At 37.8% G+C, this 27,989-nt stretch overlaps 1 protein-coding gene and 2 long non-coding RNA genes across 3 annotated transcripts; 1 reads left to right on the top strand and 2 right to left on the bottom strand.

Annotated features, from left to right (window-relative positions):
* Window positions 1-585: 585 nt before the first annotated feature.
* Window positions 586-12,419, top strand: LOC119085100 (dynamin-like). Its single transcript, XM_037195347.1, has 11 exons — window positions 586-921; window positions 1,092-1,165; window positions 1,659-1,762; window positions 2,771-3,546; window positions 3,609-3,843; window positions 3,908-4,062; window positions 4,120-4,175; window positions 9,604-9,884; window positions 9,972-10,160; window positions 10,222-10,315; window positions 12,223-12,419. Exons 1-11 carry the CDS (start codon window positions 725-727, stop codon window positions 12,273-12,275), a joined length of 2,214 nt encoding a protein of 737 aa, XP_037051242.1. The 5' UTR covers window positions 586-724; the 3' UTR covers window positions 12,276-12,419.
* A 4,041-nt stretch (window positions 12,420-16,460) lies between these two features.
* Window positions 16,461-27,742, bottom strand: LOC119085101. The gene is made up of 3 exons (XR_005089229.1): window positions 27,610-27,742; window positions 24,850-25,381; window positions 16,461-16,733 (listed from the first exon to the last, which is right to left on the bottom strand). It is a non-coding gene; the product is annotated as an uncharacterized LOC119085101 (long non-coding RNA).
* Window positions 20,758-21,630, bottom strand: LOC119085102. Its single transcript, XR_005089230.1, has 2 exons — window positions 21,529-21,630; window positions 20,758-21,259 (listed from the first exon to the last, which is right to left on the bottom strand). It is a non-coding gene; the product is annotated as an uncharacterized LOC119085102 (long non-coding RNA).
* Window positions 27,743-27,989: the final 247 nt, after the last annotated feature.

The following is a 27,989-nucleotide window of genomic DNA, read 5'->3' as shown; positions in this document are numbered from 1 at the left end:
CCTTTTTCACTCCCTTTCAAGTTTACCACCCGTTGAATGTCGGAATTAAATTTATCGACCCAGACATCAAATTTTATTTTCTGTGACACCGTCTCTAAGAGCACATTATAAAACCTAATGGGTATTGGCAATTAACATGAATTCGATTTTTTAAGTACCAAAATTGTTCTGATTTTTTCAATTTGTATCAATCAATATCTTCCGACAAAAATGTTTCGATAAAAAAAGTGAATCTAATCTAATCCGTCGCGTTGGTATTTTACATATAAGTACCTTACCTATGCATTTCCTGATATACGTATAACGCCAGATTGTCAATAACTTATAATCTTGTCATTCAAACAGTGAGATATCAATGTCAGGAACTGTGTGCACATCTGATTCAAATATTTTATCGCAATTTTACACATAGTGAGTTATACCGCGGTCATATAACTTAATTGTATTTTCCAAGAAAATCGAAACCGCAGCCCAACATGATAGAAACTGAAGTATATAAACGCACGTATTATCTCAGTCATATCAATGCTACGATAACAAGACCGGTAATATAATCGATGGTTTCGGTTATAACTTACTCACTTATAATTCTGCAAGCAGAAGGACTAGATCCATTTACTGTTGTGGCCTAAGTTAAAACAACAAGTTTAATTGCTCTTAGAGACAATAATTTCATTGAGAAAATCGAGGAAAATTTATCAAGATAAAAGCAATTCATTTAGAAATGGCATTACGAGAACATAGTAAAATAAGTGCGGGTAATCCGGGCATGAAAACGCTTATTTCTGCCATTGATAAAATACGAGATGTATGCTTGAAAACGGGCTCCGATGCAACAATCGATTTTGATTTTCCTCAAATTGCGGTGATTGGATGCCAAAGTGCTGGAAAAAGTTCCGTTTTGCAAAGTATTGTGGGAAGGTGAATATTTGTCATTCCCATAACTAGAGATAAAGAGTTGAAAAGTCTACTTTTCGTTTGAATCGAAAACGTGTTGTGGATACGAAGCGAGAATGTGACTTTTCAGTTTTATCGCGAGTTTTATGGTTTTCGGAGTAGAAAATTTCAATTGTGACCATTCATTACGACAGGGATTTTTTACCTCGAGGAGAAGATATCGTGACACGACAACCGCTAATTTTACAACTGATCAACGCAGAAAGTGGTAAGAAATTTTTATTTTTCACTACACGTGACAACTCGAGCATAGGGATTGCAACCGGTAAAATATTGGAAGGATTAAATACCGTTTACCGGTTTTACGCACTTTTAACACCGGTTTTTCTGTAACTCATTTTTAATCGTTAAAATTAGTTCAATTTTATAGTGAAAACTTTGTGCATTTGATCTTTTTTATCGCCTCTCAGGAAGGCATGTGATATTTAGAAACAAATTAGTGAAAATTTGCCGAAAAAGTGAATTTAAAAGCAATTGAAACTCAGCTAAATTTCAGATTTGTGACGCAAGTCCGTTCACACTAAAAACGTTTCTTATATCTCTATCAAATTGTAATTATAGAAACTTAAAATGGCTGGTTATCTCTCATAGTCTTAAAATTGTGCGACACTACGTTCAATCGTATGATAATTATCATTTTTTTTAATAAGAGCGATAAGAAATCATTTCAAACATTGCCCACTTTTCCTTTCAACAAATAGAGTATGGCATGTTCAACCATTGTGGGGACAAGAAGTTCACCGATTTCAAGGAAATTTGTAAGGAAATCCAAGCTCAAACTAGTCGTGTGACAAAAAATAAAGGGGTTCGTGTACTCTTAGCTTGAGAGGGATTCTTTTGAAAAGCCGCCTACCAAAATCGGACCCATTTCGCCTGGGATTGATATATACATGGTTTGAAAGGTCTTTGCCAGTAGACCTCAAAACAGGCCTCACACGGTCTCTAGCCACACCTGGTTGCTGGTTGAACATCCCCGAAGTTGGTAAAAAGGGTGATTTTTATCCGAATTTTTTGGCCGTTATAAATGATCGTTCCGGGTGAGATTGGGCTCGTTGGAAAGCTGAGCTTAAGTACTTTCGGGTCATGCCTAGTTTAATTTAATTCATTGATATATGTGTGCAAAAATCTGCAAGAAAAATTTTCAAAATCTGTGTGAACTTTAGACAGGTCTGGGCTGGTACTGATGACGCTTAATGGGAACCTAACATGCTAGTCGTAACATACATTGTCTAAGCTTTCCATTGATACCCCATTTGCAGTGCTGGTGATTGCCGACATAACAGAATTTTATGTTAGCACAACCGCTACTCGTAAAACTCGCCAGCAATCACCAGCACTGCAAATGGGGTATCAATGGAAAGCTTAGACAATGTATGTTACGACTAGCATGTTAGGTTCCCATTAAGCGTCATCAGTACCAGCCCAGACCTGTCTAAAGTTCACACAGATTTTGAAAATTTTTCTTGCAGATTTCTGCAAACATATATCAATGAATTAAATTAAACTAGGCATGACCCGAAACTACTTGAACTCAGCTTTCCAACGAGCCCACTCTCGCCCGGGACGATCGTTTATGACGGCCAAAAAATTCGGATAAAAATCACCATTTTACCAACTTCGGGGATGTTCAACCAGCAACCAGGTGTGGCTAGAGACAGTGTGAGGCCTGTTTTGAGGTGTACTGGCAAAGACCTTTCAAACCATGTATATATCAATCCCAGGCGAAATGGGTCCGATTTTGGTAGGCGGCTTTTCAAAAGAATCCCTCTGAGCGTTTGCAATCTTCCTCGTTATTTATTTATCGTTCCAACAGGTTAGCAAGGAACCTATTAGTTTGCGAATTTACAGCCCGAACGTATTGAACATTACACTGATTGACCTTCCGGGCACCGTTCAAGTCTCGGTTGGTGATCAACCACAAAATATTGCTGATGACATCAAAGACATGATCTACGACTATATTCGCAAGGATAACTGTCTTTTGTTAGCCGTCACGCCAGCAACAATGGCTCTAGCAGTTTCTTCTGCATTAAGTATGGCCCAAGACGTCGATCCAGAAGGACTACGTACGATTGGCGTTATTACCAAACTGGATGAAATCGGCAAAGGGACGAATGCGCGTAAAATCTTAGATAACGAATTGAAGCCACTGCGTCGAGGATACGTCGGTGTCGTAAATCGGTCTGAACAGGATCTTATGGATAAAAAAGACATCACTGCTGCCCTGAAAGTGGAATCCGACTTCTTTAGAAAAAGCAAAGTTTACAGAGACATTGCTGATCGTTTGGGCACTCCGTACTTGCAACGTGTGTTGAATCAACAATTAACGGAACACATACAACAGAAGTTGCCAGGTTTGAAAGATAGATTGCACAAGCACATGTTGACTTTGGAAAAGGAGGTTGAGCAATTCAAAGACTTCGCAGACATGTCCAATCCGGACAGTTTGAAGAATTTAATTGTCGTCGTGTTTCGTAAACTGAGAGATAATTTTGAGAAGCAAATTTCAGGCCTCAGTTCAAAGGACATACCAATCGATATGGATGGATTGTCCAATGGTGTGAAAATTGGCACCATTTTCCATGAACAGTAAGCAGTGCATTTTTGAGCGGTGATAGATTGGACTCGTTTTGTAATTTCATTGGTTTCAGTTTACCGCGTGAAATATCAGCAATCACTATGGATGGAGTAAAGGTGCGAAATGAGATCGCTAACGGTGTTCGCGAATTTTTCGCTTTTCGCACTGTTCTTCCTCAGTACGTACCGTATTCCGTGTACGAAACGGTTGTGAAGAAGCAAATTCAGCTGCTAAAGATTCCTGTTATTATGTGCATTGAAGAAGTAGTGGAACAACTAACATTGGCGATCCAAAACTGCATTCTACATGTAAATGATTTGATCTACTTTTAGCATATGTTCTCGACGTTGTTGTCTTCTCTTTATTTTCCAGACTGGAAATTATCCGAATTTACAAGAGTTCCTAAAGAAAAAGCTCATTACGTTCATTGACGACAACCGAGCCAAATTCAAAGAAAATATTTTGTCACTTATCGAAATGGAACTCGCCTTCATCAACATAGAGCCAGACGACCTATCATTTGTTTCGTATGTGCCAGAAAGCCGCGTAACAGTATTGGAATTTAAGAAAATTTCTCATTTTAGATTACCACTGCAAAAACAAATCGTCCATAAAGGAGGTCTTGGCGTTGAAAATTTGGGTATTCTGAATATTTAATTTGGATTTTATTAACGTAGAGCCCCCATGCCTCTCTGATTTCTTAATTTTATTTAGTTTCCTAAAACTTTCCTAAATCCAGCAATCATTATCGAAAATACTGTTTTGATGTTGGTGAATCTCTCAGGAGATCGGGTGACTTATAAGGCTCTGGTGAATCTCTCAGGGGATCTTTTGAATGTGTACTCTGAACCTAAATGTTGTAGTTAGTCGGACTGTACGCCAATCGAGGGTCAGGACCTTGTGTGATTGTCCTTTACCACTTACCTGGTTGGCCTAGCGTAATCTAGGATGCAAAGTGATTTAAATACATCGCTCGCTGGGTATAGTGAAGTCGGAGTTTCCTAAAACTTTCTTAAATTGTCCATAACACTTTCAAAAAATCTATTACTTCATTAGGTCTAACATATAAGACCACAACGACAAGACAAGAAAATTATCCGAATTTACAAGAGTTCCTAAAGAAAAAGCTCATTACGTTCATTGACGACAACCGAGCCAAATTCAAAGAAAATATTTTGTCACTTATCGAAATGGAACTCGCCTTCATCAACATAGAACCAGACGACCTATCATTTGTCACTTATTTTTGGTGTTCTTGTCGATAACAAATGATCCAGCCTAACCATTGGAATTCGTGTGTCACTCAGATGAAAGTAGTTTAAAGGCTAGCTATAGCGAGACGGCAAATTTTCACTTGTAACGCAAGCTACTTAATTGCAAATATTTCCAATAACAAGTGCCGGGCCTGTCTTGATCGAAAATCTCCAGTTATGTTTCCTTTTTTTAGGATGGAGGTCTAGAGTCTCTTAAGCTTTTGATTTCTCTGAAGTTACTCTTATCATGGCCCTACGTTAGTGAAGGGCCGTGACGCAAGTCCGTTCACACTGAAAAATTTGATAAAAAAAAAATTCCGCAGGACTGAGGAACATGCACGAACTTTTTGACGTTTCCCCCTTTGCTCCTACTACCCCCAAATTATTTTATTCGTAATCTGGGCATCCATACGAGTTCAACGAGCTATCACGCCTCATAAAATTAAGATTTGGCCGAGATATTAAATTTCAAAACTTGGAAATTTGCAGAAATTTGTATGAAGAAATTCATTTTCATACATTTTGAAATTGATGAATTTTACCAACCTTTGTCACTTTGTCACTCTGTTAACTAAAACTTTTGAATTTACCGGCGGATTTGGCTGAAATTTTCAGGGTATGTTAAGGACGTAATTCTAAGAAACTAATTTGAAGGAAATTTTATAAAAGCTTATAATTTCGGAGCTATGAGCGTGTTAACCTATTGAGCTATGAGACCTATAACTCGGAAAATATGGCAGATAGAAAGTTCGTTTAAAGGACAATTTTATAGAGTTTCACATTCTAGTCGACACGTGTTTCATGGTTTTCTTAAAAAGTCACGTATTTGGGAGCTATGAGCGTTTTAAGTGCGAGCTATGTCAGCCATAACTCGGAAAATACGGCAGATGGAAACCTCGTGTAAAAGACAAAGTTATAGAGTTTTAGATTCTAGTCGATACGTGTTTCATGATTTTCCTAAAAAGTCGTCTATTTGGGAGCTATAAGCGTTTTAAGCGCGTCAAATTTTCGATTTTCGTCAAATTTTCGATTTTCGTCAAATTTTCGATTTTCGTCAATTTTTAAATTTTATTCAAATTTTCGATTTTTATCAAAGTTTTGATTTTCGTCAAATTTTCAAATTCCGTCAAAATTTTCGAATTTTGTCAAATTTTCGATTTTCGTCAAATGAAAGCTGGAAGGTTCAAATCAAAGAGAAAGTTATACAGTTTTGTAAGAAGAATATTTTCGTTAAAACTGCACAATATGATTGTCCATTATCTGCGACCAAATTCTAAACAAGGCATCAGAACAGTCGGAGCGTTTGCTGCGACTTAGCCCCGTACGACCCGTAATCCTATTTCGTCCGTAACCATAATACGTCCGTAGCCCCTAATAAGCCCGTAACCCATATTCGTCCGTTACCAAATTGCTTCTGTAACCTTATTGCGTACTTGACATTATTGCCCATTTTTGAAAGTGTTCATCTTTAAAATTGCGCATAGCGCAATTACAAAAGCCCGTACGAAGTACTTCTCAAGTAAAACAAAAGTTTACGATGTAATTTTAGGAACCCGTATTTGCAACTTTTTTTATCAACTTTCTTTCGGTATTGAATAATCTGACAAACGAAACAAAAAGTAGCAATATAACTCCTGTAGGTTCAGAGATAACCCCAAAAACATAATTGAAACAGCCAATTCCAAATTCCCGACTTTTTCATGAATGCAGCCGTCTTCTACTCTCAAAACTCTAAGACTTTGCCGAAGAAACCAATATTCCATCTGTCATATGTCATGAGATAATTCTAAAAACCTGATTGAAACACCAATGTCCAACTTTTCGACATTTTCATGAATACAGCCGTCTTCTACTCTCAAAACTCTAAGACTTTGCCGAAGAAACCAATATTCCATCTGTCATATGTCATGAGATAATTCTAAAAACCTGATTGAAACACCAATGTCCAACTTTTCGACATTTTCATGAATACAGCCGTCTTCTACTCTCAAAACTCTAAGACTTTGCCGAAGAAACCAATATTCCATCTGTCATATGTCATGAGATAATTCTAAAAACCTGATTGAAACACCAAGGTCCAACTTTTCGACATTTTGATGAATACAGCCGTCTTCTACTCTCAAAACTCTAAGACTTTGCCGAAGAAACCAATATTCCATCTGTCATATGTCATGAGATAATTTATAGTGAATCACTTAGGGCCGAGTAACGCCCTTTGAGCCCTCCCAGCAAGCCCACGTTGCATCCTACCCAAAAACAATGTTCAGCAACTTTGTTCTACTCGTCAATACCTTTCATTTGATATATCACAAGCAGCTACTGCGTGCGTATTTCTGTAGATATCGTCAAAAGACTGAAAAACACCTATAAGGCCCTAGCCCTGGAAGGGCCGGCCCTACCATGCCCATTTTCGAACTTGACCTTACTTTTGTCCATACCAATCAGGGAAAAAAAAAATTTTAAGATCGGACACTTTTTACTCAAGTTATAGGGGTCACGGACGGACGGACGGACGGACGGACGGACGGACATTTTTTTTATTGCGGATTCGTCATCTATGAACATAACCAAATGCTTTGCCCTTACTGTCTGCTTCCAATTCGACGTGTTACAAACGGCATATTAATCTTATAAGCTTATACTTCGTACGGGGCTAAAAATCACAACTTACAAAAGATCTGATATCGCCCAAGTCCTGTTATCCACTTACAAAAGAACTGATATCGGTGTAGGTGACGCTAACAGATTCTACACGCAAAAAGGTATGCGTCACAAATGGCAGCTGATGAGGAAAGTACGCGAAAGTTTTATCAACAAAAATCTTACCAGAAAAATTTTAGGAAGAAAATTATAATAAAAAAGTTTGCGTCACAAGTGGCAGATGTTGAGGAAGGAAAATTTTTAAAATTGTGAAATATATTCCTTTAAAGAATGGAATTCAAACGGAAGAAAGCCGAATCAACATCTCAACATCTGCCACTTGTGACACAAACTTTTTAGCCCCGTACGAAGTACTGGGGGCTTATAAGATTAATATGCCGTTTGTAACACGTCGAATTGGACGCAGACAGTAAGGGCAAAGCATTTGGTTATGTTAATAGATGACGAATCCGCAATAAAAAAAATGTCCGTCCGTCCGTCCGTCCGTCCGTCTGTGACCCCTCTAGCTTGAGTAAATCACAACCTTTTTTGAAAATTCTTTTTTTCCCCGATTGGTATCGACAAAAGTAAGGTCAAGTTCGAAAATGGGCATGGTAGGGTCGGCCCTTCCAGAGCTAGGGCCTTATAGGTGTTTTTCAGTCTTTCGACGATATCTACCGAAATACGCACGCAATAGCTGCTTGTGATATATCAAATGAAAGGTATTGACGAGTAGAACAAAGTTGCTGAACATTGTTTTTGGGTAAGATCCAACGTGGGCTTGTTGGGAGAGCTCAAAGGTCGTTACTAGGCCCTAAGTGTTTTTTGCACATAAATCGAGTTGTAGTGCGAATATTATGATGCACTGCAATTACGAGCCCAACATGCATAATGAAATGTAAATGCATGCTTGGCGACAAAATACATTATTAAATAAATTCATTATTGTATCAACCGTCAATCAAAGTGGTTTAACATTAAAAACGCATATCAGAGTAAATCTCATCCGATTTTGCCAGATTTAGTTTTTTATGGAAGGTAATTGAATACCGAAAAGAACGTGGCGAAAAAAGTTTCAAATTTGGGCCCTTGGACTAAGGCCGCTACTCGGCCCTAAGTGGTTTTTGCACATAAATCGAGTAAATCTCATCCGATTTTGCTAGATTTAGTTTTTTATGGAAGTAAATTGAATACCGAAAAGAACGTGGCGAAAAAAGTTTCAAATTTGGGCCCTTGGACTAAGGCCGCTACTCGGCCCTAAGTGGTTTTTGCACATAAATCGAGTAAATCTCATCCGATTTTGCTAGATTTAGTTTTTTATGGAAGTAAATTGAATACCGAAAAGAACGTGGCGAAAAAAGTTTCAAATTTGGGCCCTTGGACTAAGGCCGCTACTCGGCCCTAAGTGTTTTTTGCACATAAATCGAGTAAATCTCATCCGATTTTGCTAGATTTTGTTTCATTTGAGAGATAATTGAATACCCAATGGAAAGTTGGCAAAAAATTTTGGGTTTCTAAAATAATGTCGTGAATTGTTGGTTTTTTTTAGAGGTACTTCGTACGGGCTTTCGTAATTGCGCTATGCGCAATTTTAAAAATGAACAGTTTCAGTAAATTTGACCATGCCCAACTTGACTAGCATTTTGGTAACAGACGCATTAGAGGGTTGCAGACGTATTAGGGTTACGGGCGTATTAGGGTTACGGACTTATTATGGTTACGGACGAAATAGGATTACGGGTCGTACGGGGCTAAGTCGCAGCAAACGCTCCGACTGTTCTGATGCCTTGTTTATTATAATTTTCTTCCTAAAATTTTTCTGGTAAGATTTTTGTTGATAAAACTTTCGCGTACTGTCCTCATCAGCTGCCATTTGTGACGCATACCTTTTTGCGTGTAGAATCTGTTAGCGTCACCTACACCGATATCAGTTCTTTTGTAAGTGGATAACAGGACTTGCGTCACACCTCCACTGTAAGTGGTTTTGGGCGATTTTTGAACTCCCAGCCGTTGGCTGAATTCATTCATAAGATCAGAACATTCTTCCTACATATTTTTCGTGGTTTTTCTTTTCTCTCAGTGTGCCTTTCCTATACTCAATCTACTTTCCTAAGCGTGGGCGGTTCTTTTTCACGGCACCTAATCCTGTTGGTAAATTCTAATTCCTCCTTGCAGGTGCCAAAAACGCTGTATATTGGTTCGTTTTGACAGCAGCAGTCTTATTATGTTACGACAAGGAAGATGGAGACGTTCAGTTCTGTTTAGAACTGAACGATCTACAATGTAGCGGTGTTAGTCAAGACTATCAGTCGCAAAAATATATCCTCACCATATCTCGTAGGGATGGACGTAATGTGTTCCATCATTACAAAGAATTTGAATTTTCCAGCAAAAATGGCGATGAAATAAAAACCTGGAGACAGCATCTTTCGCTTGCTATTATTGGTATAAAAGTTGTAAGTTTGCGATTTTGTTCCTTAATTTTCTTTTTGGGAAATATTTATCATAAAACATATGATTGACACTTTACAATGAAATAATAGGAGCCATCACTGGAGAGAGCAATTGCAATAATTTACAATGGAGTCGATTCGTATATGAGCATGGTAAAGAAAACTACACGGAATATGGTACCAAAGGCAATTACATTGTACATCATAAAGGAACTGGATGATTACATCAATAGGAGGCTTTTTTTGGAGCTACTCTCTCTCGCTAATGATGTGAATAATGTAATGTCAATTATAACGTTCCATATTGGTCATACGTATACTAACATTATACTGGTTTTAGGCATATCTATTTACACTGAGTACTATGGAAGCAGAGAAGATGAAGAGAAAATTGGATACTTACGAGGCACTGAAGGAAGCACTGAAAATTATTCGTGAGTATTTGCACCCATTCGACACTCAAAAAATCTTTTTTCTCCACAATTCATTTTTATCTTTTTCGATTGTTTTTCCACTCTAATCAATGCGATCGAATTTATTCACTTGATATTTGCATAAGCTGAAAACACCACATTGCCGAGATTCCAGTAATTCTATTATCAGCTTCCAGTACCGAAATTTACATTTCCATAAAATTTTCACTGCGAATACGAATGTAGCGACATTCGTAGAATCGACGTAATTGTTCTTCTTGTTTTCCCAGATTAAGTCTGGTTGAAAACAACAATAGATTGCGTCCTAGTCACACAAGGCATAATTTGAAGTTCCAGTAAGTGAACACACAGTAAGTCATAGTATGACTAAATTGCGCTATCCAGCGATTGCATAACAGTTTGAAACAATCGGAATTACTATGCAGGAATGGTCCACAAGAAACTCTGGTCGTTCACAGACCCCGAGAAACTACTTTTCAGGCTAAGCACGGTGGGGCTGAACGAACTTTAAATAAACATGTCGACTTCCATCTCGGTTCTTTTCATAGCTGAGTTAGGGGAGGCGTGTTCTATCCAACGGCACATGTTGCGGGCGCAACCGCTGAGCCGTTTCTGAGAGCTAGGAATATCGTCGCCTGGCTCCGCGGAAGTTGCTGGACCAGTGTTTGAAACTGGAATCAGTAGAGGGACAAATTCTAAGAACAACCATGTAAAAATTATTGCTCTCGGTCATTTGGTCGCAGAGCAATAGAAGCTGAAAGTCGAAAATTACACCTCTTCAAGGGGTGATGCCTCCTCGACGAAGTTTTCGATCCAGCACTTTAATAGCGTTTCTAGACAAGGTTAATGTGGTCTTTCGAATGGCAATATATTTTTTTTGAAAGTGGTCTCTTTTGGTACATTTTCAGAAAAGTCACGTTTTTGCAACCCTCGGTGAACTTTGACTACTCCCATACCTTGCCGGTTGGAATATTTCAACACGACATACCTTGTACCAGTTAGCCTGAAGTCTAAGCTTTCTAATGATACCAAATATGCCATATATGATTCTCAGCAAGACCTGTTTATGATAAAGATTTTGCATCGAGGTCGGGCTACTAGCAAATTTAGATTCAAAGAAAACGAAATTTCTATTTTTATGTTTGTCATGGCAAAATAAGCAGATATTAAACAATGGATAACTCACGTTAGTCGATGAGACATTACTCAAAGACATTGTGTTGTAATATTTGTAAATTTCGTTTTCAATGACCCTAAATTTGCTAGTAGTCCGACCTCGATGCAAAATCTTTATCATAAATAGTTCTTGCTGAGAATCATACATAGCATATTCGGTATCATTGGAAAGCTTAGACTTCAGGCTAACTTTCACAAGGTATATTGTGTTGAAATATTCCAACCGGCAAGGTATGGGAATAGCCAAAGTTCACCGAGGGTTGCAAAAAAGTGACTTTTCTGAAAATGTACCAAAAGAGACCACTTTCAAAAAAATTTTATTGCCATTCGAAAGAGATAATTTTTACATGGTTGTTCTTAGAATTTGTCCCTCTACTGATTCCAGTTTCAAACACTGGTCCAGCAACTTCCGCGGAGCCAGGCGACGATATTCCTAGTTCTCAGAAACGGCTCAGCGGTTGCGCCCGCAACATGTGCCGTTGGATAGTACACGCCTCCCCTAACTCAGCTATGAAAAGAACCGAGATGGAAGTCGACATGTTTATTTAAAGTTCTTTCAGCCCCACCGTGAAGGTCTTGAAAAACTTCAGGTTTAGGTGGTTCAAAATCAAAAACTGAAATTTCTCGATGACCGGTACATTGGACCATTCTCACCTTCCCCAAAAGAAAGCTTTAAAATATTTTCGTACACTTATGCAATCTGAATCTAAAGTACTATTAATCTTAAATAGGAGACGTTTTGACCGAAACTGACATTACCAGCACTGCTGAAGAAGAGGAATGATAGATGCTGTAAATGGAAAATAGTTCCAACCATCTAGCCGCATCTTCTAGCAGCAGATTTGAAAGCTTCGGCAAAAGAAATGAACCATTGTTGCATATGACAATTACAGAATAAAAAGTCGCGACTTGAAAATGATTTTTTTTTCATTCGGACGCCCTTTTAGTCACAAGGCGTGGGATACCTATTTTTACAGTGTTACTGGCTGATGAGCAAAGATTTACATATGTATTAACCGTACACATCATGTGTATTGCTGGCTGGTAAATCACCAGAATATGGTGACGGGCCGGCTCAGTCAGTGGTTACGTAATAGCATTCCGCCAAAATAATAGGGGCTCGATTCCCGTGTCAGATATTTAACATAAAATTTTTCCAGCGATTATGTCGGTGACGTTTTAAGTTCGTTCAACCTTCATAATGTGGATAGTTGCAGTGTGTTTCGTGGCTGCAAGGATATACAAACTTAATGGCTCGTATGACGTAACCCAAATATGATAAATTTGTGTACATATATCTAGCCTACACTTAGGCGAACATGTAACATTCTATCGGATAGTATTTGCAGTCTTTGAAGTGTGGTTCGGAAGTAACGTTAAGAGGCACCGGTACTTTGCCGAAAAGCCTACATTAGGGTGATTTTTAAATACTGGCTTTTAGTTTACTTTTGATGACTTTCGTCGGTCCCTCGTGGGTGGAAATTGTCCAAAGTACTCCCTGTCCATAAGAAGACTAGGTCTCGTGGTCTCGATGATTTTCGGCCAATCAGTATCTTGCCTTGTTTGTCGAAGGTTTTCGAAATTTTAGCAAAAGAACAGATTTCAACGTGCCTCGACGCTAATGCGCTTCTCGACGACTACCAGTCAGGGTTTAGGTCGCATCACAGTACTTGTGCGGCTCTTTTGCGAATATCGGATGAAATAAGGAAGTCGTTTGACAAGAATTTTGTGACTGTTATTAGATTTTTCCAAAGCTTTCGATTCCCTCCATCACGGCAATCTGCTCCGTAAGCTTGCTTCGAACTTCGGTTTTTCATCTTCTGCCGTGAGCCTTATCCGATGCTACCTAAGTGATCGCTTCCAATCCGTCTGTATTGACGGCCACTTTTTGGAGTTGACTGAAATTCGCGCCGGATTACCGCAAGGCTCGGTTTTAGGTCCGTTGTTGTTTTCGATGTATATTAATGACTTGCCGACTTGCCTGAAGTCTACGTCGCACCATATGTTCGCAGACGACGTGCAGTTGATGTATTCCAGCCCAAAGAGTACAGCCAATCAGGCTGTTTTTCGTATCAACCAGGACGGTGTCGGGGAATCTCGCACACGCGATCATGTTACATGTTACGACATGTAACGAAAAGTCATGACTGTGCGAGATTCACCACTTAGAGGTGAATCTCGCACACCATGAATTTGTGTGGTGTGCGAGATTACCCTACCCCACCAGGACCCCTATGCAGTTCATCGTTGGGCTCGCGAAAATTCTTTGAAGCTAAATGCCAATAAGCCCCAAGCCACTGTATTCGAAGATTCTAGATTCTTGTCGTCGAATTTGTTCCCTCCTGTCCTGCTAGGTAGTGTAGTCATTCCATATGCAGACAAGGTTCTTAACCTAGGACTTGTCATGGACAAAAGACTGACATTCAGAGACCAGGTGCGCTTGATCTGTTCCAGGGTATTTGCTAGACTTCGTAGTCTCTGGCATCAAGGTCATGTTATCTCTCGTAAGATTCGGATGATGCTGATTAAGTCTCTTGTACTGCCGGCCTATACGTATTGTGACTCGGTTTATTCGACAAATTTGTCGGCCGCTGATGCTCGGTCGTTGGAGGGAACTTTTAGTGCCTGTGTGCGTTTTGTGTATGGATTGAGGCGCTACGACAGTACTCGGGATCACGTTGAAGGATTGTTAGGTTGTGACATTATGACGTTTCTGAAGCGTCGGCGTTGCTCGTTTATGCATGGCCTTGTTCTGTTTAGGGAACCGAAGTTTCTCTTCGATAAGCTGGCTGATGGAAGGTCTGTGCGTAGTCGTCAGTATGCTATTCCGAGACATGTTTCTGCCCAGTACAACAGGTCGTTCTTTGTTAGAACCGTCGCTGACTATAATGCGATTCCTGTCGGTGTGAAAATGCTTAACTCCCTGTCCAGGTTTTCTGACGCGTGTCTGGATCTTTTTCGTCCTCACTAAAGTCGTTCTCGATCGGTTTGTACGGATTGGGCTTGCTTGTCGGCTCTGTGATTGGGAAAATCCGTTTCTGGACTATTTTGTTCCGATTCATCGTATGTTAAATGTTCTTGGACGTAGTGTGTGGTAGCACCTTGGAGTAAGTTTTTGTTCATTTATGTTATTATTTTCTCATTTATTGCCGCATTGAAGTAGTTTTGTGTTTTTAATGTTTCTCGTTTTAATTTGTTTTTTTCTTTCCGTTGTGTTGATAGAGATAGTTTTATAGTGTGAATTTAATCGTAAGGATATTTGTACAAGGTTTTTCCTTTTTGTCCTGTGATAAATAAAGTTGAATTGAATTGATATCTTTCCACCAGAATCCTTTTTCAAAAATGTACGACCGCAATTCCGACCACGAATGTGTTAGCTTTCAACAGAAAATAGATTTGGTTGTAGCAGTTCCAGCTCTGAGAACAATGAGCAGTTTATGAAAATTTAAAGCTAACAGATTCGTGGTAGGAATTGCGGTCGGACATTTTTCAAATAGGATTCTGATGAAAAGATATTAACAAAAATGAAATACGAAACACGCAAATGTAGGCTACAATTTTAGCTAAGCGCCCCGGTGCCTCTTAAGCCAGTCGTCCAGAATGCATTTTTGGCCGTAAAATGCTGTTAGTAAGCTATCTGAACAAATCAAATCAGATACATTGCCTCATCCATTATTAAAAAATTCAATAGAAATTTCAGTTATCGATGACTACAGAACTATAATACCAGCTTTGCGTCCAGTTCATCCAGTTCATATTATGTTCAGCAGCATTTATAATAAGGCTGGTCATATGATATCGACAACTATGACAGAAATAGGCAATGAGCTGGTGTCCTCTTATAATATTAAAATCAAACATAAATGTTAAAACAAACGAAGTAATAGATGTTGAGATGTTACTTTAATCGAAAGAAGTAACAGATGGAATGAATTACTGAAGAAAAAAAAATGTGGCTACTCTACATGTAGCCGTAGAGCAGTCAGTAAGACATCTTAAGAAAGCCGCGTAACAGTACTGGAATTTAAGAAAATTTCTCATTTTAGATTACCACTGCAAAAACAAATCGTCCATAAAGGAGGTCTTGGCGTTGAAAATTTGGGTATTCTGAATTTAATTTGAATTCTATTAACGTAGAGCCCCCATGCCTCTCTGATTTCTTAATTTTATTTAGTTTCCTAAAACTTTCCTAAATTCAGCAATCATTATCGAAAATACTGTTTTGATGTTGGTGAATCTCTCAGGAGATCGGGTGACTTATAAGGCTCTGGTGAATCTCTCAGGGGATCTTTTGAATGTGTACTCTGAACCTAAATGTTGTAGTTAGTCGGACTGTACGCCAATCGAGGGTCAGCACCTTGTGTGATTGTCCTTTACCACTTACCTGGTTGGCCTAGCGTAATCTAGGATGCAAAGTGATTTAAATACATCGCTCGCTGGGTATAGTGAAGTCGAAGTTTCCTAAAACTTTCTTAAATTGTCCATAACACTTTCAAAAAATCTATTACTTCATTAGGTCTAACATACATGTAGCCGTAGAGCAGTCAGTAAGACATCTTAAGGCCCTGTTTAATACCAATGTAACTAATTGAAAAATAGCTGTGTGTTCAATGATCCCTCTGCTTATGCAGTTTCTTAACTCATACCGCAGATGAAATATGAATCCAAAGTGGTTTCGAAAACCTCCAGCAACACAATCCAGAACAATTTGCATTTGAAAAGAAAGCTTTTGAACTTCCTCGAATTCAAATCGACACCAAACAACAATAAAAGAACGGAAATTACTACTATTAAATGCCGATGTGATAATATCATAATAAAAGCCGCCCGCATCAATTCAAACATATCAAGTTAAACGACTATCCAAAATAAATTGCCACTTACTGAATGATAAAAGAAAATATCATCTTAAGTGAAATTATCCACAAAAGAAAGGAAAAAAAAAATCGAAGAAAAAAAAAAGAATCCGTCACAGTCGTATAGCATTTTAATAGTGCTGTTTAACCATTATTGTTCCATTTTCTGTTCAATCTGACACAAATCCTCCTTCTCATCTATATCCCAATAATAAACAACAACAACAAAAAAAGCGAACGAACGAAACGAATGCCTTGCTCCCAACACTCATCAATTCAACTGTGGCATTTGAGATAGGCATTCAGTTGTTCAAAAATTTTGAGATATATAAAGTACACTGTGTCTGTCTGGTTGTATGCGGGTGCAGATACCATAAGTAAAACACCTAAAATATAATAAAATATATTCCACTCCATTAAAGATAACAAAGCTGATGTAAGTCGTGAAGGGATACAGACTTTTCGCTTTCTTTTCTTTATTTAAAAGAAAATTGATTTTTTGAGATCGGAAACAATAAGAAAAATCCTTTTCTTCTCACATCGGGCTTGCTTTTTGCTGCGAGTCACGTCGATATGGGTGTGTGTTTGGTGTGGTATGGTAGGGAAAAAGGAAAAAAAACCACACCATCAGCTAGCTCAAAGTTAGTACATCAATAATATCTGTGCACAAATTCGTTGTAAAACCGAAAAAACCGACAGTATCATCAGGTTAAAGTGAATTTTCATCAGCTTGGGGAAAATGGAGATGGAAATACGTAGAATATGAACCGTAACGTACGATGTGTATGTATATGACCTTACTTATGTTTGGTCTGTTATTGCTGGCGGGATTGATTTTTTTTTATTGAATCTACTCGAAACATTTTGGATAAAAGTGAAAGTTTTTACGATAAGTGGTAATGTTTTATTGTCGGCTCTTTCGAATGAAAGCACACACTCAATCAAATGACATTTTTTTTTATTGTCATCAACTAAATTGCTGATGGTAATTTGATTAATGCTTACAGATTGGTATTTTTATAATTCATTTTCGTTGATTGGGTAAGTGTATACTTGTCGGCGAAGACGGTCATTTATAAATTCGTAAAAATTGTGTTCATTCAACGATTGCGATATGGGATCCTCAGAAATTAGCTTGATTCTCGTCAGAGATGATATGAGTGGGCTAGACGCACCCTATGGGCAGAAGTGTGACGGTCTGGGTCAATATAAAAAAACGAGGCCATGGGAGAGACATGCAAAAGAAAAGGTTTGAATAGTTTTAGTCTGAAGATGTTCGGAATCATGTAAGGAAATTTACTAAAAAAACGATATTTACATAGAAAGGGGTAAGTGATTTTTTTGGTGAGTATGCAGTGTTGCAACCTGAGCCGAAGGCAAGGTATTCACACAAAAAAAAACTCTTTTCATGTGTTCCAATCAAAAGGCCATGAAAAAATTATGTTTTGTTGACGCTTTGTCTAATCAAAAGACACTGTCAGAGTCACTCTGATGACAGATCGGGGAGAAAATGTCTATTTTCTCCCCTCTTGTTTTGACTGAAGAGAAAATCGAAATTTTCTCCCTCGAACTGTCACCTTTGTTTTTGTTTTGAAAAATTGTGTAATAAATTGATGTTTAGGAGTGAAACGGTCAATCACACCACCAGGGAGCCCACTCCTCCTTGATTTCTTAAATCTCCTTGATTTTCAAAAATCCTCCTGAAACCTCCTTAATCTCCTCAAACTCCATATTTTTAGTTTCACTCTAGTTAAAACTTCTAACATTTTAATTCTGACTGTATATCTATATTCAAAACCGTTCCTCGCTTACTTCACCAAAAAAAGCTCATGAAACCTAAATAATTAACAAATGAGATCGATAGTGCTAAAAGGTACTTGCAAAACAATACTGCTTCAATTGTTCTTTTCATCGATTGTGTTGATGCTGCTGGTAACTTAAAATCATTTATTGTCAATCAATTGTTAACTTTCGTCTGGTGTGTATCGTGTTTGAGAAAAGTTTGGTTAAGTTAGCCAATGCGTATTTATTCCTCAATCATAGGAATTAGGGATTATAAACCGGTTTAAACCGAACCAGTTAACCGGGCGATTTTGGGCGTTAAAAAACCGCGGTTTTTTATCAAGAAAACCGCGGTTTTCGGGTTTTCAATGAAGCGTTAGAAATCTCTAGTTTTTGGGAGAATTTAAGCATTTATTTTGTGTATTGGTATCATTTCAGCAACGTTTTGAGCTAATTACAGATAATTTCGCCAGCCATCAGTCTCTGTAAAAGAAAATTGTTATTCCTACCAATAGCTTTCGTAAACATGAAAAGGCTAACTTAAAATGTGAATAGTATTATAAGATAAATTATCTTAGTTCGTTCTAACAACAAATTTCCGTTTTCCGTGCTGAGACTCAAAATTTTGTGAAGTAGAACTAACTAAAATACGTTAAAATAAGGGGCCTGATAGGTCTGATTATAAGGGGACAACGTGATCAACTCAGAGGTACAGGTTTTGTCGCCTTTGAGTTGATGACGTTTTCCTTTCAGGTCGGTATATTTGGTAAAGGTAAAGGAGATCATTTTAAGAAAATAAAAAATTATCTTAAAGTAAGCCCGAGAAGACATTTTGAAGATGCTTTAACATTTACTTTTCACCGAGTTGCATCCATTGTGCGTAACAGGGGTAATAAGAGGCGACTATTTTCCGCATTACGATTTTCAATTACATTTTTTTAAAGAAGAAAGCCCAAAAAATAGTCATTTCATTTTGTTAATTACGAAAAGCGAATGCAATAAATAAAAGAGCACCTTCGAAACGCTAAAAAGTAGTGGAACCAATTAGACTTGTTTAAGAATTTGCTTTAGATTTTGCTGTTCCGAAAAACCGCGGTTAACCGGCTAACCGCGGGTTTTTTGACATAAAAAACCGAAACCGCGGTTTTTCAAAACGGGTGCGGTTTGCAATCCCTTTAAGAATGCTGATCCTGAGCGAGGATTTAGCGTCAATAAATTTGTGTTTCTCGAAATTTCAAGGAGCACCTCTTAGAAGAAACGATTGCGGCTATTCGGATAGAGTTAGAATACTTTGTATTTCTACGATAAAGTGGAAGATTTTCCAATTATTCGAAAATTGTTAGACCTCTGCTCGTCGACCCGTAAAAGATATTTTTTACATTTAGATGTAGAAAAAGAGGGAAAGGCGTTATTACCAAACAAAACGAGTCAGACAAAAACGAAAAGCATAAGAAAGAAGCCAACATTCAAAGCATCGAAGCTGAAATAGCTGAGGAGACTTTAAAGTTAAAAGTCGCCGAAAAGTTAATTGATGATGGTAATAACACTTCGTCAGCTGTAGTTAGCGAACGTAAATTAAATAAATCATCAGTGGCCAAGGCACAGATGATTTTAAATGCAGGCATTACAAGTAGCAAGAAGATGAAATCAAAAAAATCAAAAAAAAGACAAAAAAGTAAGAAACTAGGCTAATTTTTTTAAAAATCTAACTGCGTGAACATAGGGGTACGTTGGGTATCTTATCTAGAGTAAATATTTTTTGGAAAAATCTTCGATAAAATATTTGTGAAAAATTCGGAAAATATTTTCCAAAGAATATTCTTTGAGAAACACCAAAAAATCTACTTCATATATCCTTAACATGACTTTGGAAAGTCAAAAAAATTTCGAATTCATCAAATTTAATCCAAAATCTCATATTTTAAAACTCCTGAAATGCTCCTTAAATTATCGAAATATCCTCCTTTATTCCTTAAAAAGGAGGCCGAATTTTGAGTGGGCTCCCTGACCACGCATATATGAAAAACGTTGCGTTCATCTCTGGAAGAAAATTGAAATTGCTCTGGCAGCAAAACTTAGCTCTTGTCGGAAACTATTCCCCGAGCTACGTACAAAACTTTTCATGGCGAAAGTTGTTTCATATTCTTTAGCGAAAGTACCTTTATTCTAGTCACGGCGAGAAAAAAGCACCTAATGAACTAAGCCATGATATTTTCCGATAATGAGTAAAATTGGGTCTGGAAGTTTATTCTTGAGCATTGGGCTCTAGATGGGCAGTAAACATTATTTATCGTCGGCGCCGATAAGATTGGCGAAAAAATCGTCTATGGGAAAACCTTGGGCTGAGGGCACAAAAATCTGTAAGATCTCTAAAAGCGCACATATTTTTGTTCGTAACATCCCTGCGTAACATCTTTATTATACATGAAAAGCACAAATCTTTCACACCTTTACGGTTGTCGGAGGGGGTTGGATTTTTATTTGACATCAGAATTTTACATTTTGTGATTTTCAACACCATAAATTATGGATAACAACGGAACCAACACGCCTCATCAGCTAAGAGCCGATCTCTAAATCCATATTTTTGTCACGCACCATCACTGCAGTAATTTTGACATACTTTTCAACTGTAAGTTTTCGACTTTCGCGTCTCCGATACCTCCAGCAGTTGCAAATGGGTTTATTTCTCCAGTCGGTGCATATCCTCGCCTTTCATACCATGCCACAAGCTCCGTACGCCTGGAAATTACCACTATAATTGCTGTTGTACATCCGTTTTCAAGACCAAGGTTTTCAGCAGCTGCTATCAATTGTTTTCCGAGCCCTTTGGCTTGTATTTGAGGATTTACGCACAGCATCCCTATGTAGACTTTTTTTTCTGCTGGAATCAATCGCGTATAAACGCAACCGCTAATGCAACCTTCTTCATCTGTATATTTAAGGAATCTGGCGCCAGATGCAGTCATTTCAGCTCTTAAAAGCTCCTCATTTGTTCTTATACCACCGAGAATATCAGCTTCTGACGTCCATCCTTGTTTTGACGATTCGCCCCTGTAGCATGTTTCTATTAAAACATGGAGTTGTGGGAGGTCCAAGTCTGTGGCTTCCGTGATAGTCATATCGTTTGCTATTTCGCAATGTATGGAATTGTGACATTATGTAAGCTTTTGATGAATTGATACAGCATGTATTTCAAAGGTTGTGGTAAATGTATCGTTTTTCACACATAGTAACACAGCCCACAAATGCGATAAACCTTTTGCACACAGTTGCTTTATATGATTCAATCATAGAGTTTATCAGCATGTATATCAGTGATGATTGTGGGAAAGAAATCATTTCACACAACCTATGAATTGCAGTCAAAAATAATGAGGAAAGCAAAGGCTTACTTACCGTTCGCCAATAAATGTAAGATTAAGCAAATCGTGCACAGTGACACCAGCAACAAACTGACCTTTCTAACTAATTCCGGAAATATGAACGAATCTTCACAGATAGTTTCTGTGCCTGATATGTTGACCACTTCTTCTATTTAATAACAAAATTGATTTCTATTATCATCTCGAATGCCTTACTTAATCGTATCAGGTCGGCTTATCACTCTAATTGGTTTAATAAGATAATTAGACAGTTTGCGTAAACGGTTTTTATCCCAAATTATAAGTCAAATGGTTATCAGTCATAAGTCGGTAACGAGTAATTTCGCGCCGCGCGAGATTACACATATTATAGTGCAATTTCGCGCCCATACATTTTTCAATGGCTAACTTGATTTAGAGAATTTTTACGAGTACCTGGCGATAAATTGGCGGTAGATTCAGTTGAGTATCAGGCACATAAATTTTGAAGATGCGAATTTTATTCTAACACTCTAGAGCTTTGTATCAGGGATACCGGTATCCTTAGAAAGTGTGGATTTTCCTTTTACAAAACGTTAGGATACCGGTATCTCAACTGAGATACACGTATTATGTATCAAGGATACCGGTATCCCGACATAGAACGTGTGGATTTTCCTTTTACAAAACGTTAGGATACCGGTATCCCAACTGAGATACACATATTTTGCATCAAGGATACCGGTATCCTTACTCAGAAAAAGTGGATTTTCCTTTTACAAAATGTTAGGATGCCTGCATCGCAACTGAGACGTTGCGAGATTCCTACCAGCGAGAAATTCCTTATGGGTGCGAAATTACACTAATAAAGTAGGAATTTCGCGTGGCGCGAGATTCCTACTTTATTAGTGTAATTTCGCGCCCATACGGCGCGAAATTACTACTAGCCCATAAGTCACTGGTAAAATAAGGTAAAATTTATAAGTCTATACGTCACATGCTTATAAGTCGACAGATCTAGTACTCAATTGATGTTTAAGCTGGAATGAGTGACGAAATTTTAGGAACTGACATGAATCCATCTCAACAATCCCAAAAGTCTAAAATATTACACAAAAGAACTTGAAAACTCCATTATAATTTCTAAGTTCTAGAGAAATGAAGTGATTGAACCGGTAGATGAGGAAAAATCTTTTTGTCATTCTTCGTCATTTGATCCCAGAAATAAAGTTCAGTTCATAGTTTTTCGAACCACAATTGAAAAATCATTTTTCTTATTCTGTTCACAGCCACAGCTCACTTCTCGATGGTATTCTAAAGAACTGTTGCATGAACTGCATTTCTGAGGTCAATTGACAAAAAGACTTTTTGTCATTCACCGGTTCAATCACTTCATTTCTCTAGAACTTACGGATCATATGTTGTGAGATGTATTGTTGAGTTGGATTCATATCAGAACCTAAAATTTCGTCAATCATTCATGCATAAACATCGTTTGAGTACTAGATCTTTCGACTTATAAGCAAGTGACGCATAAACGGCATAAACCTAGAAATTTTTCTTTATTCGCCTAGTTGGTTGGCCTGTAGAGGCGCCACATTTTTTTATAGTACTTCAATCTTACTGGACTTTTTTTTGTGAAACAACTTCACATTGATTCATTCCTATGAAATGTCACAGCAGTGAAGTTGGTTCACATGAAAATAAGCGCAGTAATTTTATGACAGAATGTACTAAAATATGAGAAAACTCTATTACATTTCTTCTTAGTTTCTAAACATCATTCTCCTATAAGTAGCGACTTATAACGTATAAGTTAGGATTTATAAGTCGACTTATAAAGAATGTGTCATTTGCGGAAAGTGTCTAATAGCTTCATTAAAGTCAAAGCTTTCAAAATGTTGATACAAATTACGACAGTATTCTCTTACACTCTGACTATGGCATACAGCCAGATATTATTCTTAATAAATGTTTTTGGATGTTTCTTCCTTCAATTCACAATTTGTTCCATTTTGATATAGGAGAATGGAGTTTAGAAACTAAGGGTAAAATCTATTACAATTTAGTACTTTTCTTCATAAAAAGACTGCTGTCACTGAATTATTTTTTCATGAACAAACTTCACTGCTGTGACATTTCATGGGAATGAATCAATGTGAAGTTGTTACACAAAAAAATAGTACAGTGAGATTGAAGTACTATAAAAAAATGTGGCGCCTCTACAGGCCAACCGACTAGGCGAATATGACCTCGGTATTTCGTTAATTATGTTTTAAGACTTTTTTTAGGAAGATTGGTTATTCCTCTACTGGGTAGAGAAAAACGCGCTTTTCAAGACAGTATTTCGTCACATTACTTCCCATGTAGGAGTTCCTATGTGATTTACTGTTTTAAAGAGTTGATTGAACAAAAGAAATGAAATGAATATTTTCACACTGCAGCTTAATGAGTAAGGAAAAGTGGTAGACCCAAGGCTGTATACTTTGGGGAGGTCACGCAGATACAGATACGCGGGTTACACACCACAGTTGATGATAAAATGGCCGATTTCATACAAACATTCACCGACTGTGATGATTCTCGTCGTCTTTATGATGTGGTGAATTTTCTTACACGTAAAATCATCAGAAGTGGTGTGTTCCCGCGTATCTAATAAAATGGCGGTCTGCGTGACCTCCTCAAAGTATACAGCCTTGGGTAGGCCGACAATTTATGTACATTAGGGTGTCCATAATGTTGGATTATGGATAATTGTAACGATCAAGTAGTCATTTAGTAAGTTTGAGTGTGCGTTGGATTTTCACGTTATAAATAGTTCTTAGTCATTCAATCAATCTGTTCGGACATCCTTCAATAAATTCTCATGTTCCTTTCGTATTCTCGTTGTTATTACTGCCTCCAGAGTTGGGAAAACCAACAAAATTTAGCTCTTGTTGGAAACTATTCCCCGAAAGTATATCTGTAAAGTAATGAAGTTCTTCTATTCTGAAAAGACAGGAGTTTTTCCGATAATGAGTAAAATTGTGTATGGAAGTTTGTTCTTGAGCATTGGGCTGCGGACATAATTTACCGTGGGCTCCGATCAGATGGGTGAAAAAATCTATGATGAGTAAACTTTGAGCTGTGGGCACAAAAATCTGGAATATCTCTAAGATCGCAAAAAATTTGTGTTCGTAACCATTCATGCGTAGCATCTGCATTTTAATGAATATAAAGCACACATATCTTTCCCCTTTACAGTCGGAGGAGGCTTGAATTTTAATTTGACATCAAAATGGTACATTTTGTGATTTTCTAGACTATGGATAACAACGGAACCGACACGTCTCATCAGCTAAGAGCGGATCTCTAAATCCATATTTTTGTCACGCACCATCACTGCAGTAATTTTGACATACTTTTCAACTGTAAGTTTTCGACTTTTGCGTCTCCGGCAACTCCAGCAGTTTCAAATGGTTTTATTTCTCCAGTCGGTGCATATCCGCGCCTTTCATACCATGCCACAAGCTCCGTTCGCCTGGAAATGACCACTATAGTTGCGGTTGTACATCCATTTTCAAGACCAATGTTTTCAGCAGCTGCCATTAATTGTTTTCCGAGCCCTTTGGCTTGTATTTGAGGATTCACGCACAGCATCGCTATGTACACTTTTTTTTCTTCTGGAATCAATCGCGTATAAACGCAACCGCTAATGCAACCTTCTTCATCTGTATATTTAAGGAATCTGGCGCCAGATGCAGTTATATCAGCTTTTAAAAGCTCCTCATTTGTTCTAATACCACCGACAATATCAACTTCTGACGTCCATCCTTGTTTTGACGATTCGCCCCTGTAGCATGTTTCTATTAAAACATGGAGTTGTGGGATGTCCAAGTCGGTGGCTTCCGTGATAGTCATATCGTTTGCTATTTCGCAAGTATGGAATTGTGACATTATGTAAACTTACACTCGCGGAATTTTGAAAACTGACACATTTACTGTTTCATGGTTTAGTGGTTTTTTGTGAATTTCGCATGTATTTTGATATGGAGAAATCAGAAACTCAAATGAAACACAGAAACAGAAAATGTGTCAGTTTTCAAAATTCCGCGAGTGTAAGTTTACATAATGTCACAATTCCATACTTGCGAAATAGCAAACGATATGACTATCACGGAAGCCACCGACTTGGACATCCCACAACTCCATGTTTTAATAGAAACATGCTACAGGGGCGAATCGTCAAAACAAGGATGGACGTCAGAAGTTGATATTGTCGGTGGTATTAGAACAAATGAGGAGCTTTTAAAAGCTGATATAACTGCATCTGGCGCCAGATTCCTTAAATATACAGATGAAGAAGGTTGCATTAGCGGTTGCGTTTATACGCGATTGATTCCAGAAGAAAAAAAAGTGTACATAGCGATGCTGTGCGTGAATCCTCAAATACAAGCCAAAGGGCTCGGAAAACAATTAATGGCAGCTGCTGAAAACATTGGTCTTGAAAATGGATGTACAACCGCAACTATAGTGGTCATTTCCAGGCGAACGGAGCTTGTGGCATGGTATGAAAGGCGCGGATATGCACCGACTGGAGAAATAAAACCATTTGAAACTGCTGGAGTTGCCGGAGACGCAAAAGTCGAAAACTTACAGTTGAAAAGTATGTCAAAATTACTGCAGTGATGGTGCGTGACAAAAATATGGATTTAGAGATCCGCTCTTAGCTGATGAGACGTGTCGGTTCCGTTGTTATCCATAGTCTAGAAAATCACAAAATGTACCATTTTGATGTCAAATTAAAATTCAAGCCTCCTCCGACTGTAAAGGGGAAAGATATGTGTGCTTTATATTCATTAAAATGCAGATGCTACGCATGAATGGTTACGAACACAAATTTTTTGCGATCTTAGAGATATTCCAGATTTTTGTGCCCACAGCTCAAAGTTTACTCATCATAGATTTTTTCACCCATCTGATCGGAGCCCACGGTAAATTATGTCCGCAGCCCAATGCTCAAGAACAAACTTCCATACACAATTTTACTCATTATCGGAAAAACTCCTGTCTTTTCAGAATAGAAGAACTTCATTACTTTACAGATATACTTTCGGGGAATAGTTTCCAACAAGAGCTAAATTTTGTTGGTTTTCCCAACTCTGGAGGCAGTAATAACAACGAGAATACGAAAGGAACATGAGAATTTATTGAAGGATGTCCGAACAGATTGATTGAATGACTAAGAACTATTTATAACGTGAAAATCCAACGCACACTCAAACTTACTAAATGACTACTTGATCGTTACAATTATCCATAATCCAACATTATGGACACCCTAATGTACATAAATTGTCGGCCTACCCAAGGCTGTATACTTTGAGGAGGTCACGCAGACCGCCATTTTATTAGATACGCGGGAACACACCACTTCTGATGATTTTACGTGTAAGAAAATTCACCACATCATAAAGACGACGAGAATCATCACAGTCGGTGAATGTTTGTATGAAATCGGCCATTTTATCATCAACTGTGGTGTGTAACCCGCGTATCTGTATCTGCGTGACCTCCCCAAAGTATACAGCCTTGGGTCTACCACTTTTCCTTACTCATTAAGCTGCAGTGTGAAAATATTCATTTCATTTCTTTTGTTCAATCAACTCTTTAAAACAGTAAATCACATAGGAACTCCTACATGGGAAGTAATGTGACGAAATACTGTCTTGAAAAGCGCGTTTTTCTCTACCCAGTAGAGGAATAACCAATCTTCCTAAAAAAAGTCTTAAAACATAATTAACGAAATACCGAGGTCATATTCGCCTAGTCGGTTGGCCTGTAGAGGCGCCACATTTTTTTATAGTACTTCAATCTCACTGTACTATTTTTTTGTGTAACAACTTCACATTGATTCATTCCCATGAAATGTCACAAAATGTGTCGGTTTTCAAAATTCCGTGCGTGTATGATGATGAATTGATACAGCATGTATTTCAAAGGTGGTGGTAAATGTATATCGTCTTTCACCACAGTGTTTTATATGATTCAATCAGAAGGTTTGTCATCATTGTACATCGGTGATAATTGTGGGAAAGAAATCATTTCACACAACTTCTGAATTACATCAAAAATAATCAACAAATCAAAGGCTTACCGTTCGCCAATAATATGCAAGATTAAGCAGATCGTACACAGTGACACTAGTAACAAACTGACATTGGAAACTAATTCCGGAAATATAAACGAATCTTCACAGATAGTTTCTATGCCTGATATGTTGACCACTTCGTCTTCTAATGTAAAATTCATATCTATTATCTTCTCGAATGCCTTACTTTATCTCATCAGGTCGGCTAATCAAACTGGTTTAACTGGTTTAAGATAATTAGACAGTTTGCGCAAATGACCTATAATTTGTTAGTCGACATATAAATCTCAACTTATAAGTTATAAGTGACTACTTATAAGGTAAAATTTCTAAGTCAATGCTTATAAGTCGAAAGATCTATACTAGTACTGCCAAAGTTCTTTCAA

This window comes from Bradysia coprophila, unplaced genomic scaffold, assembly GCF_014529535.1.
Source record: "Bradysia coprophila strain Holo2 unplaced genomic scaffold, BU_Bcop_v1 contig_94, whole genome shotgun sequence".
NCBI lineage: Eukaryota > Metazoa > Arthropoda > Insecta > Diptera > Sciaridae > Bradysia > Bradysia coprophila.
The sequence above is the reverse complement of the archived record's forward strand: the minus strand, read 5'-3'. Positions and strand labels throughout refer to the sequence as shown.